At 35.8% G+C, this 14,939-nt stretch overlaps 1 protein-coding gene across 1 annotated transcript; it reads right to left on the bottom strand.

The window, feature by feature from the left end:
• Positions 1-321: 321 nt before the first annotated feature.
• LOC134718394 (ankyrin repeat domain-containing protein 23-like) lies at positions 322-8,673 on the bottom strand. The gene is made up of 5 exons (XM_063580894.1): positions 8,557-8,673; positions 7,657-7,758; positions 6,791-6,892; positions 821-910; positions 322-330 (listed from the first exon to the last, which is right to left on the bottom strand). Exons 1-5 carry the CDS (start codon positions 8,671-8,673, stop codon positions 322-324), a joined length of 420 nt encoding a protein of 139 aa, XP_063436964.1.
• Between the last annotated feature and the right edge of the window lie 6,266 nt (positions 8,674-14,939).

The raw sequence follows: 14,939 nt of genomic DNA, 5'->3' as shown, positions 1-14,939 counted from the left end.
AATGTCTGCGAGAGTTTAATTTTCAATTTTAAAGTCCGATCTCGGCAAGATAAAATCAGAAAATCCATGAGCTACTATGCGAGAATCTGTATCACTAATGATTAAAAAATAAATAAATGTTGTTAAGAAAATCTCTGTCGGTAACCTTCCACATTCCACAAACTTGTCAATTTTATTAACACCTGTTGGCAAAGTTGATTCATTCGGTGAACTGGTAAAGGTTATGACCCTTAAACGTCTCTTACAAAGATGAAAAGTGCATGAAATATTGCAAACTACTATACAAAAAGATTATATTGGAATAAACCCCTTAAAAAGCATCTAACGTATCTGAAAATCACAAGTTATATCCAGAATTGTGCACACTCCTTTCCACCGTATACCGTGGGCATTGTATGTCCACGGCTGTCCTCAATAGGGTGGACACCAAGCCCACGGCTGTCCTCGGTATAGGGTGAGCACTACGCCCACGGATGTCCTTGGCATAGGGTGGGCACCACGCCCACAGTGGACAACGGAAGTGGGCGAGTGGAAATGACGGTAGTGTATATACCTAGGAGATACTAAGCTGATGACACAAAAAATAAGAGACATCCAACAGATGAGAACACAGATTTTAAACATTTGTCTTTCACATGTATGCCAACATGTATATTAGGCAACAAGCTTGGAATTGTCAACTTACATTGTTAACTGACAACAAATACTACAATGACACTGAAAACTACAGGCAACTATTTTATTGTAATTTCTTTGTACCAAGTCTGTTTTGTCTCTTATAATCTGTGGATATCTTTTAAAGTAAGACAAGACTATTTACCTTCAGGAAATCCATCACTTCTTCCTTCTTCCTTTTTCTCTCTTCATCATCATATTTTCCTATTTTTACCAGATCATAAGGAGTCTTACCCTGAAATACAATCAAATAATCTTTCATTAATTATACACATATATATCTTTTATTTCAAAAACTGTAAAGCATTAAATAATAGGTAACTGTTGCATTATTTTACCTTATACAATGCAGAATGTTGTCTTATTTATATATACTTGAAATAAAAACCAGTGAACCTAAACCAACAACAAATATGAAGTGTCATTATAAAGAGATCAATGAATAATATTTGAGATTTTGCTGTTAAAAAAATTATTGAATGATTGGTGTAGGGTGTGTGGGTGAAATGTGATAAGATGGTAGTTGTGATGGTAGTGTAAGATGTGTTACTGGAGTATAATCAAATGGTAGTTTTGTTAATAGTGTATGATTGGTGTAAGATGTGTTGCTGGAGTATAATTAAATGGTAGTTTTGTTAATAGTGTATGATTGGTGTAAGGTGTGTTGGTGGAGAATGATTAGATGGTAGTTTTGATAAAAGTGTATGATTGGTTTAGGGTGTGTTGGTGGAATGTGATTGAATGGTAGTTTTGTTAATAGTGTATGATTGGTGTGAGGTCCATTAGTGGAATGTGATTAGATGGAAGTAAGATGTGTTGCTGGAGTATGATTAGATGGTTGTTTTGTTAGTAGTTTAGGATTCGTATTAGGTGTGTTGGTGGAGTATGATGAGATGGCAGTTGTGTCAGTAATGTAGGATTGGTGTTAGGTGTGTTGGTGGAGTATGATGAGATTGTAGTTGTGTCAGTAATGTAGGATTGGTGTTAGGTGTGTTGGTGGAGTATGATGAGATGGTAGATGTGTCAGTAATGTAGGTTTGGTGTTAGGTGTGTTGATGGAGTATGATGAGATGGTAGTTGTGTCAGTAGTGTATGATTGGTGTTAGGTGTGTTGGTGGAGTATGATGAGATGGTAGTTGTGCCAGTAATGTAGGATTGGTGTTAGGTGTGTTGGTGGAGTATGATGAGATGGTTGAAGTGTCAGTAATGTAGGATTGGTGTTAGGTGTGTTGATGATGTATGATGAGATGGTAGTTGTATCAGTAGTGTAGGATTGGTGTAGGGTTTGTTGTTAGAGTAAGATGAGATGGCAGTTGTGTCAGTAGTGTAGGATTGGTGTTAGGTGTGTTGGTAGAGTATCATGAGATGGTTGTTGTGTCAGTAGTGTAGGATTAGTGTAGGGTGTATAGGTGGAGTATAATGAGATGGTAGTTGTGTCAGTAGTGTAGGATTGGTGATATGTGTGTTGGTGGAGTATGATGAGATGGTTGAAGTGTCAGTAATGTAGGATTGTTGTTAGGTGTGTTGATGATGTATGATGAGATAGTAGTTGTGTCAGTAGTGCAAGATTGGTGTTAGGTGTGTTGGTAGAGTATGATGAGATGGTAGTTGTGTCAGTAATGTAGGATTGGTGTAAGGTGTGTTGGTGGAGTATGATGAGATGGTAGTTGTGTCAGTAGTGTAGGATTTGTGTAGGGTGTGTTGGCAGAGTATGATGAGATGGTTGTAGTGTCAGTAGTGTAGGATTGGTGTTATATGTGTTGGTAAAGTATGCTGAGATGGTAGTTGTGTCAGTAGTGTAAGATTAGTGTAAGGTGTGTTGGCAGAGTATGATGAGATGGTAGTTGTGTCAGTAATAAAGGATTGGTGTTAGATGTGTTGGTAGAGTATGATGAGATGGTGTAGTGTCAGTAATTTAGGATTGGTGTTAGGTGTGTTGGTGATGTATGATGAGATGTTAGTTGTGTCAGTAGTGTAGGATTGGTGTTAAGTGTGTTGGTGGAGTGTGATGAGATGGTAGTAAAGTGTCAGTAGTGTAGGATTAGTGAAAGGTGTGTTGGCAGAGTATGATGAGATGGTAGTTGTGTCAGTAATGTAGGATTAGTGTTAGGTGAGTTGGTAGAGTATCATGAGTATGATGAGATGGTAGTTGTGTCAGTAATGTAGGATTTATGTTAGGTGTGTTGTTGGAGTATGATGAGATGATAGTTGTGTCAGTAGTATATGATTGATGTAGGGTGTGTTGGTAGAGTATCATGAGATGGTTGTTGTGTCAGTAGTGTAGGATTGGTGTAAGTTGTGTTGGTGGAGTAGGATGAGATGGTAGTGGTGTCAGTTATGTAGGATTGGTGTTAGGTGTGTTGATGGAGTATGATGAGATGGTAGTTGTGTCAGTAGTGTAGGATTGATGTTAGGTGTGTTGATGGAGTATGATGAGATGGTAGTTGTATTAGTAGTATATGATTGATGTAGGGTGTGTTGGTAGAGTACCATGAGATGGTTGTTGTGTCAGTAGTGTGGGATTGGTGTTAGGTGTGTTGCTAGAGTATGATGAGATGGTAGTTGTGTCAGTAATGTAGGATTGGTGTAGGATGTGTTGGTAGAGCATGATGAGATGGTAGTTGTGTCAGTAATGTAGGATTGGTGTAAGTTGTGTTGGTAGAGTATGATGAGATGGTGTAGTGTCAGTAATTTAGGATTGGTGTTAGGTGTGTTGGTGATGTATGATGAGATGTTAGTTGTGTCAGTAGTGTAGGATTGGTGTTAGATGTGTTGGTGGAGTATGATGAGATGGTAGTTGTGTCAGTAGTGTAGGATTAGTGTAAGGTGTGTTGGCAGAGTATGATGAGATGGTAGTTGTGTCAGTAGTGTAGGATTAGTGTTAGGTGAGTTGGTAGAGTATCATAAGTATGATGAGATGGTAGTTGTGTCAGTAATGTAGGATTTATGTTAGGTGTGTTGGTGGAGTATGATGAGATGATAGTTGTGTCAGTAGTGTAGGATTGGTGTGAGATGTGTTGGTAGAGTATGATGAGATGGTTGTAGTGTCATTAATGTAGGATTGGTGTTAGGTGTGTTGGTGATGTATGATGAGATGGTAGTTGTGTCAGTAGTATAGGATTAGTGTAAGGTGTGTTGGCAGAGTATGATGAGATGATAGTTGTGTCAGTAATGTAGGATTGGTGTTAGATGTGTTGGTAGAGTATGATGAGATGGTTGTAGTGTCAGTAATGAAGGATTGGTGTTAGGTGTGTTGGTGATGTATGATAAGATGGTAGTTGTGTCAGTCGTTTAAGTTTGGTGTTAAGTGTCTTGGTGGAGTATGATGAGATGGTAGTTGTGTCAGTAATGTAGGATTGGTGTAAGTTGAGTTGGTAGAGTATGATGAGATGGAAGTTGTGTTAGTAGTAGATGATTGATGTAGGGTGTGTTGGTGGAGTATCATGAGATGGTTGTTGTGTCAGTAGTGTAGGATTGTTGTTAGGTGTGTTGGTGGAGTATGATGAGTTGGTAGTTGTGTCAGTAGTGTAGGATTGGTGTTAGGTGTGTTGGTGGAGTATAATGAGATGGTAGTTATGTTAGTAGTAGATGATTGATGTAGGGTGTGTTGGTGGTGTATCATGAGATGGTTGTTGTGTCAGTAGTGTAGGATTGTTGTTAGGTGTGTTGGTCGAGTATGATGAGATGGTAGTTGTGTCAGTAGTGTAGGATTGGTGTTAGGTGTGTTGGAAGAGTATAATGAGATGGTAGTTGTGTCAGTAATGTAGGATTGGTGTTAGGTGTGTTTGCGGAGTATGATGAGATGGTTGTTGTATCAGTAGTGTAGGATTGGTGTTAGGTGTTTTGGTGGAGTATGATGAGATGGTAGTTGTGTCAGTAATGTAGGATTGGTGTAGGAAGTGTTGGTAGAGCATGATGAGATGGTTGTTGTGTCAATAGTGTATAATTGGTGTTAGCTGTGTTGGTGGAGTATAATGAAATGGTAGTTGTGTCAGTAATGTAGGATTGGTATTAAGTGTGTTGCTGATGTTTAATGAGATGGTAGTTGTGTCAGTAGTGTAGGATTGGTGTTAGGTGTGTTGGTGGAGTATGATGATATAGTAGTTGTGTCAGCAATGTAGGATTGGTGTTAAGTGTGTTGCTAGAGTATGATGAGATGGTTGTTGTATCAGTAGTGTAGGATTGGTGTTAAGTGTGTTTCTAGAGTATGATGAGATGGTTGTTGTATCAGTAGTGTAGGATTGGTGTTAGATGTGTTGGTGGAGTATGATGAGATGGTTGTAGTGTCAGTAATATAGGATTGGTGTTAAGTGTATTGGTGATGTATGATGAGATGGTAGTTGTGTCAGTAGTGTAGGATTGGTGTTACGTGTGTTGCTAGAGTATGATGAGATGGTAGTTGTGTCAGTAATGTAGGATTGGTGTAGGATGTGTTGGTAGAGCATGATGAGATGGTTGTTGTGTCAATAATGTATAATTGGTGTTAGCTGTGTTGGTGGAGTATGATGAGATGGTAGTTGTGTCAGTAATGTAGGATTGGTATTAAGTGTGTTGCTGATGTTTAATGAGATGGTAGTTGTGTCAGTATTTAGGATTGGTGTAGGGTGTGTTGGTGGAGTATGATGAGATGGTAGTTGTGTCAGTAATGTAGGATTGGTGTTAGGTGTGTTGGTGGAGTATGATGAGATGGTAGTTGTGTCAGTAATGTAGGATTGGTGTTAGGTGCGTTGCTGATGTTTAATGAGATGGTAGTTGTGTCAGTAGTGTAGGATTGGTGTAGGGTGTGTTGGTAGAGTATGATGAGTTGGTGTAGTGTCAGTAATGTAGGATTGGTGTTAGGTGTGTTGGTAGAGTATGATGAGTTGGTGTAGTGTCAGTAATGTAGGATTGGTGTTAGGTGTGTTGGTGATGTATGATGAGATAGTAGTTGTGTCAGTAGTGTAGGATTGGTGTTAGGTGTGTTGGTGGAGTGTGATGAGATGGTAGTAAAGTGTCAGTAGTGTAGGATTGGTGTTAGGTGTGTTGGTGGAGTATGATGAGATGGTAGTTGTGTCAGTAATGTGGGATTAGTGTCAGGTGAGTTGGAAGAGTGTCATGAGTATGATGAGATGGTAGTTGTGTCAGTAATGTAGGATTTATGTTAGGTGTGTTGGTGGAGTATGATGAGATGATAGTTGTGTCAGTAGTATATGATTGATGTAGGGTGTGTTGGTAGAGTATCATGAGATGGTTGTTGTGTCAGTAGTGTATGATTGGTGTGTTGTGTTGGTGGAGTAGGATGAGATGGTAGTGGTGTCAGTTATGTAGGATTGGTGTTTGGTGTGTTGATGGAGTATGATGAGATGGTAGTTGTATTAGTAGTATATGATTGATGTAGGGTGTGTTGGTAGAGTGTCATGAGATGGTTGTTGTGTCAGTAGTGTGGTATTGGTGTTAGGTGTGTTGACCTGATAGGGGAAATAGTTGTAGTATCGAAATAAAAAAAGAACTAAATTACAGAAATCGCTTAAATTTTACAGTTATTTAGTTTATGTACAGCTTTTTCGAAAACAACAATAAAAAATATAGGTCACCAATGAGTAAATTTAAGATATTTCTATTTTAATGCCAAAAAATGTCATTTTTGCACCAAAGGGAGATAATTTGGAGCTTTTTCAATGATATCTACATTTTAAAAGTCACCGAGGCCAACAAGAATTGATTTTTTGGAATGATTCTTGTACCATAATGATAAAGTAATAACTACTGAAGGTAATAAATGAAATTTGTAATGAAAAATTATTGTTTAATTTTTTTCTGAAAATCTTATACCCGTGAGCCTCCTTAAGAAAACTGTGTTCACTCATTAAGTGTATTAATAAGAAGGTTTGTCCCTCCATGTAAAAGTTACACACAGACTGATTTCTTCATATTTAGTTTAACCTGCTTATTATACAGGTATTTCATCATAAACTTAAAAGTTGTACTTTATTATATTTTATCTGCAGCTGTTTACCCTCAACTATTGTACATGTATTTGTATTTATACTATAATTGTACTTTCTCTGTTGACTTGTATTAAGTTTTTAGAGAATAAAATATATATCTATCTAATAAGAATAAAACTGAATGTTACCTGTTTTGATTTCACCCAAGGACTGCATCCTTGATCTATTATCCATTTTGTTACATCAATATTTCCATACTGAGCAGCATAATGTAAAGCTGTTTCTCCATACTATAACAATATAAAAATATAAACATGGTAATGGTGTGTGATAACAAAATCATGAGAGGAGTCAAACAATTTACCAAATGTAAGAAATATAACATCGAGTAAAAAAATATCCAATTATATTTGTGTATAAACTATTAAATGGTAGATTAAGATATAAATTCACTTTTTCTGATTCAGTGAAACAAAAAAGGTAAAAAAAAATAATAAGCTCTTAATTATATAAGTGTAACAAGTCAAATAATAGCAACCCTCACTTTATATAAGTCTCACAAGTATTTGTTGTCCATTTAACATGAATGATTAACAACATGATTTTATGTTGATTCAGTAGAATGATTAAAGTTGAAAAAAAAAACTTTTTTCAAGAAACATTAAAACGAGTAATATTTTCTGATTCAGCACAATGAGACAAGAAAAATAAGACCCCACTTTATATAATTCTGTCAAGTATTTGTTATTTTTAAAAGATGTTTTACATTAAATCTGTAGAATTAATATTATCTGACTTAAGATGTTAACACAACTCGTTCTCTTTAACTTCTCATTAAAATCAGATGTTTACAAAATAATTTTTTGTCAAGAAACAAAATAAAACCTTTACTATCTGATTCAGTTCTGTGTTACGAATAAAATGAGACCCCACTTTATATAATTCTAACAAATATTTGTTTTCCATAAAACCTGTCTGATTAACAACATGATTTTGTGTAGATTCTGTATAAAATGATGTTTGGTCAGAGTAAGGTGATTATATCTATCATTACGTAGGTGTCTGTGGCCTCTAACTGACTGCCGTGAGTGACCAGGTGAGTCACCACCTCCAGGTGTCCTCTCATAGCGGCAAACATTAATGGTGTCCTTTCAAACTGTAATATCAACATATAACAGACATCAAAACTTTTGTCATAAACTGGACAATGTTGTGTAATAAATATAAACAAAATATATATCACATGAATCAGTGGACAAAACTGAATAAAATGACCAGTCACACTTTTATTTATATTCTACATAAACAACAAATAAACAACATGTTTTATTGTTAGATGTCAGAACTTCCATCAGAACTGGCAGGTTAAAAAAAAACTTATTTCTAGAAACATATCTAGAAACATAAACAATATTTATATCAATGGACTCAGCTGGACAAGACAATTAAAATGAGACCCCACTTTATATAATTCTAACAAATATTTGTTCTCCATTAAATCTGTCTGATTAACAATGATTAATAAGAATGACAAAAGTGAAAAAAAAAACTTTTTTTCAAGAAACATTAAAACGAGTAATATTTTCTGACTCAGTACGAAGAGACAAGAAAAATAAGACCCCACTTTATATAATTCTGTCAAGTATTTGTTATTTTTAAAAGATGTTTTACATTAGATTTGTAGAATTAACATTATCTAACTAAAGAAGTTAACACAACTTGTTCTCATTAACTTCTCATTAAGATGTTTACAAAATAATTTTTCATCAAAAAACAAAATAAAACCTTAACGATCTGATTCAGTTCTGTGTTACGAATAAAATGAGACCCCACTTTATATAATTCTAACAAATATTTGTTGTCCATTAAACCTGTCTGATTAAAAACATGATTTTGTGTAGATTCTGTATAAAGTGATGTTTGGTCAGAGTAAGGTCATTATATCTATCATTACCACGGTGGATGTAGCGTCTAACTGACTGCCGTGAGTGACCAGGTAAGTCACAACCTCCAGGTGTCCTCTCTCAGCGGCCCACATTAATGGTGTCCTTCCAAACTGTAATATCAACATATAACAGACATCAAAACTTGTGTCATAAACTGGACAATGTTGTGTAATAAATATAAACAAAATATATATCACATGAATCAGTGGTCAAAACTGAATAAAATGACCAGTCACACTTTTATTTATATTCTACATAAACAACAAATAAACAACATGTTTTATTGTAAGATGTCAGAACTTCCATCAGAACTGTCAGGTTAAAAAAAAACTTTTTTCTAGAAACATAAACAATATTTATATCAATGGACTCAAGTGGACAAAACAATTAAATTGAGACCCCACTTTATATAATTCTATCAAATATTTGTTGTCCATTAAACCTGTCTGGTTAACAATGATTACGTAGAATGATCAAAGTTAAAAAAAAAAAAATTCAAGAAACATTAAAACGAGTTATATTTTCTGATTCAGTGCGAAGAGACAAGAAAAATAAGACCTCACTTTATATAATTCTGTCAAATATTTGTTATTTTTAAAAGACGTTTTACATTAGATCTGTAGAATTAACATTATCTGACTAAAGAAGTTAACACAACTTGTTCTCATCAACTTCTCATTAAAATCAGATGTTTACAAAATAATTTTTCATCACGAAACAAAATAAAACCTTAACGATCTGATTCAGTTCTGTGTTACGAATAAAATGAGACCCCACTTTATATAATTCTAACAAATATGTGTTGTCCATTAAACCTGTCTGATTAACAGTATTTTGTGTCGATTCAAAAAAATGATCAAAGCTTAGAAAATACTTAGTGGTATTTCCGTGTAAAATGTTGGGTGTCTACCAGCTGCTTCATATCATATGAGTTGTTGTGTATAAGGGTTATATAGCAATGGTGTATGTTTGTGGTGAGTATAAGGGTAATATAGCAATGGTGTATGTTTGTGGTGAGTATAAGGGTTATATAGCAATGGTGTATGTTTGTGGTGAGTATAAGGGTAATATAGCAATGGTGTATGTTTGTGGTGAGTATAAGGGTTATATAGCAATGGTGTATGTTTGTGGTGAGTATAAAGGTAATATAGCAATGGTGTATGTTTGTGGTGAGTATAAGGGTAATATAGCAATGGTGTATGTTTGGGGTGAGTATAAGGGTAATATAGCAATGGTGTATGTGTGTGGTGAGTATAAAGGTAATATAGCAATGGTGTATGTTTGTGATGTGTATAAGTGTAATATAGCAATGGTGTATGTTTGTGGTGAGTATAAAGGTAATATAGCAATGGTGTATGTTTGTTGTGAGTATAAGGGTGATATAGCAATGGTGTATGTGTGTGGTGAGTATAAGGGTAATATAGCAATGGTGTATGTTTGTGGTGACTATAAGGGTAATATAGCAATGGTGTATGTTTGTGGTGAGTATAAGGGTTATATAGCAATGGTGTATGTTTTTAGTGAGTATAAGGGTAATATAGCAATGGTGTATGTTTGTGGTGAGTATAAGGGTGATATAGCAATGGTGTATGTTTGTGGTGAGTATACGGGTAATATAGCAATAGTGTATGTTTGTGGTGAGTATAAGGGTAATATAGCAATGGTGTATGTTTGTGATGTGTATAAGTGTAATATAGCAATGGTGTATGTTTGTAGTGAGTATAAGGGTAATATAACAATGGTGTATGTTTGTGGTGAGTATAAAGGTAATATAGCAATGGTGTATGTGTGTGATGTGTATAAGTGTAATATAACAATAGTGTATGTTTGTGATGTGTATAAGGGTGATATAGCAATGGTGTATGTTTGTGGTGAGTATAAGTGTAATATAGCAATGGTGTATGTTTGTGGTGAGTATAAGGGTAATATAGCAATGGTGTATGTGTGTGGTGAGTATAAGGGTAATATATCAATGGTGTATGTTTGTGGTGAGTATAAGGGAAATATAGCAATGGTGTATGTTTGTGGTGAGTATAAAGGTAATATAGCAATAGTGTATGTTTGTGATGTGTATAAGTGTAATATAACAATAGTGTATGTTTGTGATGTGTATAAGGGTGATATAGCAATGGTGTATGTTTGTGATGTGTATAAGGGTAATATAGCAATGGTGTATGTGTGTGGTGAGTATAAGGGTAATATATCAATGGTGTATGTTTGTGGTGAGTATAAGGGAAATATAGCAATGGTGTATGTTTGTGGTGAGTATAAAGGTAATATAGCAATGGCGTATGTTTGTGTTGAGTATAAGGGTAATATAGCAATGGTGTATGTGTGTGGTGAGTATAAGGGTAATATAGCAATGGTGTATGTTTGTGGTGAGTATAAGGGTAATATAGCAATGGTGTATGTGTGTGGTGAGTATAAGGGTAATATATCAATGGTGTATGTTTGTGGTGAGTATAAGGGAAATATAGCAATGGTGTATGTTTGTGGTGAGTATAAAGGTAATATAGCAATAGTGTATGTTTGTGATGTGTATAAGTGTAATATAACAATAGTGTATGTTTGTGATGTGTATAAGGGTGATATAGCAATGGTGTATGTTTGTGATGTGTATAAGGGTAATATAGCAATGGTGTATGTGTGTGGTGAGTATAAGGGTAATATATCAATGGTGTATGTTTGTGGTGAGTATAAGGGAAATATAGCAATGGTGTATGTTTGTGGTGAGTATAAAGGTAATATAGCAATGGCGTATGTTTGTGTTGAGTATAAGGGTAATATAGCAATGGTGTATGTGTGTGGTGAGTATAAGGGTAATATAGCAATGGTGTATGTTTGTGGTGAGTATAAGGGTAATATAGCAATGGTGTATGTTTGTGGTGAGTATAAGGGTTATATAGCAATGGTGTATGTTTGTGTTGAGTATAAGGGTGATATAGCAATGGTGTATGTTTGTGGTGAGTATAAGGGTAATATAGCAATGGTGTATGTTTGTGGTGAGTATAAGGGTGATATAGCAATGGTGTATGTGTGTGGTGAGTATAAGGGTAATATAGCAATGGTGTATGTTTGTTGTGAGTATAAGGGTGATATAGCAATGGTGTTTGTTTGTGGTGAGTATAAGGGTAATATAGCAATGGTGTATGTTTGTGGTGAGTATAAGGGTAATATATCAATGGTGTATGTTTGTGGTGAGTATAAGGGTAATATAACAATGGTGTATGTTTGTGGTGAGTATAAGGATAATATAGCAATGGTGTATGTTTGTGGTGAGTATAAGGGTAATATATCAATGGTGTATGTTTGTGGTGAGTATAAGGGAAATATAGCAATGGTGTATGTTTGTGGTGAGTATAAAGGTAATATAGCAATGGCGTATGTTTGTGTTGAGTATAAGGGTAATATATCAATGGTGTATGTTTGTGGTGAGTATAAGGGTGATATAACAATGGTGTATGTGTGTGGTGAGTATAAGGGTAATATAGCAATGGTGTATGTTTGTTGTGAGTATAAGGGTGATATAGCAATGGTGTATGTGTGTGGTGAGTATAAGGGTAATATAGCAATGGTGTATGTTTGTGGTGAGTATAAGATTAATATAGCAATGGTGTATGTTTGTGGTGGGTATAAGTGAGCCATGTTTGTATTTTTTTCAAGTTTGCATTGCCTATAAGTGTGATCTGTAACTTGTTTGTGATGAGTGTATTAATGTCATTGCTACGTCACATGTTGGTGTTGAGTATAAGAGTGACATTGCTATGTCACATGTTGGTGTTGAGTATAAGAGTGTTATTGCTACGTCACATGTTGGTGTTGAGTATAAGAGTGTCATTGCTATGTCACATTTTGGTGTTGAGTATAAGAGTGTCATTGCTAAGTGACATGTTGATGTTGAGGTAAAGAGTGGTACTGCTACGCCACATCCTGGTGTTGAGTATAAGAGTGTCATTGCTATGTCATATGTCGGTGTTGAGTATAAGAGTGTCATTGCTATGTCACATGTTGGTGTTGAGGTAGAGTGTCATTGCTATGTCACATGTTGGTGATGAGCATAAGAATGTCACTGCTGTGTCACATGTTGGTGTTGACTATAAGAGTGTTGTTGCTATGTCATATGTTGATGTTGACTATAAGAGTGTTGTTGCTAAATGACATGTTGGTGCCGACTATAAAAGTGTTGTTGCTATGTCATATGTTGGTGTTGACTATAAGAGTGTTGTTGCTATGTCATATGTTGGTGTTGACTATAAGAGTGTCATTGCTAAGTGACATGTTGGTGTTGAGTATAATAGTGTCGCTGCTACATCACATGTTGGTGTTGAGTATAAGAATGTCATTGCTACATCACATGTTGGTGTTGAGGTAAAGAGTGTCATTGCTATGTCACATGTTGGTGTTGAGGTAAAGAGTGTCATTGCTATGTCATATGTTGGTGTTGAGTATAAGAGTGTCATTGCTATGTCACATGTTGGTGTTAAGGTAAAGGGTGTCATTGATATGTCACAAGCTGGTGTTGAGGTAAAGAGTGTCATTGTTATGTCACATGTTGGTGTTGAGTATAAGAATGTCATTGCTATGTCACATGTTGGTGTTGAGGTAAAGAGTGTCATGGTTATGTCACATGTTGGTGTTGAGTATAAGAATGTCCTTGCTATGTCACATGCTGGTGTTGAGTATAAGAGTGTCATTGCTATGTCACATGCTGGTGTTGAGTATAAGAATGTCCTTGCTATGTCACATGTTGGTGTTGAGTATAAGAATGTCCTTGCTATGTCACATGTTGGTGTTGATAATAAGAGTGTCATTGCTAACTGACATGCTGGTGTTGAGTATAAGAATGTCCTTGCTATGCCACATGTTGGTGTTGAGGTAAAGAGTGTCATGGTTATGTCACATGTTGGTGTTGAGTATAAGAATGTCATTGCTATGTCACATGTTGGTGTTGAGGTAAAGAGTGTCATGGTTATGTCACATGTTGGTGTTGAGTATAAGAATGTCCTTGCTATGTCACATGTTGGTGTTGATAATAAGAATGTCATTGCTAACTGACATATTGGTGTTGAGTATAAGAATGTCATTGCTATGTCACATGTTGGTGTTGAGTATAAGAATGTCATTGATATGTCACATGTTGGTGTTGAGTATAAGAGTGTCATTGCTATGTCACATGTTGGTGTTGACTATAAGAGTGTCATTGCTATGTCACATGTTGGTGTTGACTATATGAGTGTCATTGCTATGTCACATGTTGGTGTTGAGTATAAGAGTGTCATTGCTATGTCACATGCTGGTGTTGACTATATGAGTGTCATTGCTATGTCACATGTTGGTGTTGAGTATAAGAGTGTCATTGCTAACTGACATATTGGTGTTGAGTATAAGAATGTCATTGCTATGTCACATGTTGGTGTTGAGTATAAGAATGTCATTGATATGCCACGTGTTGGTGTTGAGTATAAGAATGTCATTGATATGCCACGTGTTGGTGTTGAGCATAAGAGTGTCATTGCTATGTCACATATTGGTGTTGAGTATAAGAGTGTCATTGCTATGTCACATGTTGGTGTTGAGTATAAGAGTGTCATTGCTATGTCACATGTTGGTGTTGAGTATAAGAGTGTCATTGCTATGTCACATGTTGGTGTTGACTATATGAGTGTCATTGCTATGTCACATGTTGGTGTTGAGTATAAGAGTGTCATTGCTATGTCACATGTTGGTGTTGACTATAAGAGTGTCATTGCTATGTCACATGTTGGTGTTGAGTATAAGAGTGTCATTGCTAACTGACATGCTGGTGTTGAGTATAAGAGTGTCATAGCTATGTCACATGTTGGTGTTGAGTATAAGAATGTCATTGCTATGTCACATGTTGGTGTTGACTATAAGAGTGTCATTGGTATGTCACATGTTGGTGTTGAGTATAAGAGTGTCATTGCTATGTCACATGTTGGTGTTGACTATAAGAGTGTCATTGCTATGTCACATGTTGGTGTTGAGTATAAGAATGTCATTGTTATGTCACATGTTAGTGTTGACTATAAGAGTGTCATTGCTATGTCATATGTTGGTGTTGACTATAAGAGTATCATTGCTATGTCACATGTTGGTGTTGATCATTAGAGTGTCATTGCTATGCCACATGTTGGTGTTGACTATAAGAGTGTCATTGCTATGTCACATGTTGGTGTTGAGTATAAGAGTGTCATTGCTATGCCACATGTTGGTGTTGACTATAAGAGTGTCATTGCTATGTCACATGTTGGTGTTGAGTATAAGAGTGTCATTGCTAACTGACATGCTGGTGTTGAGTATAAGAATGTCCTTGCTATGTCACATGTTGGTGTTGATTATAAGAGTGTCTCTGCTACGTCATATGTTGGTG

This window comes from Mytilus trossulus, chromosome 5 (genome assembly GCF_036588685.1).
Source record: "Mytilus trossulus isolate FHL-02 chromosome 5, PNRI_Mtr1.1.1.hap1, whole genome shotgun sequence".
NCBI lineage: Eukaryota > Metazoa > Mollusca > Bivalvia > Mytilida > Mytilidae > Mytilus > Mytilus trossulus.
Note: the sequence above shows the minus strand (reverse complement) of the source record. Positions and strands in the feature narration are given on the sequence as shown.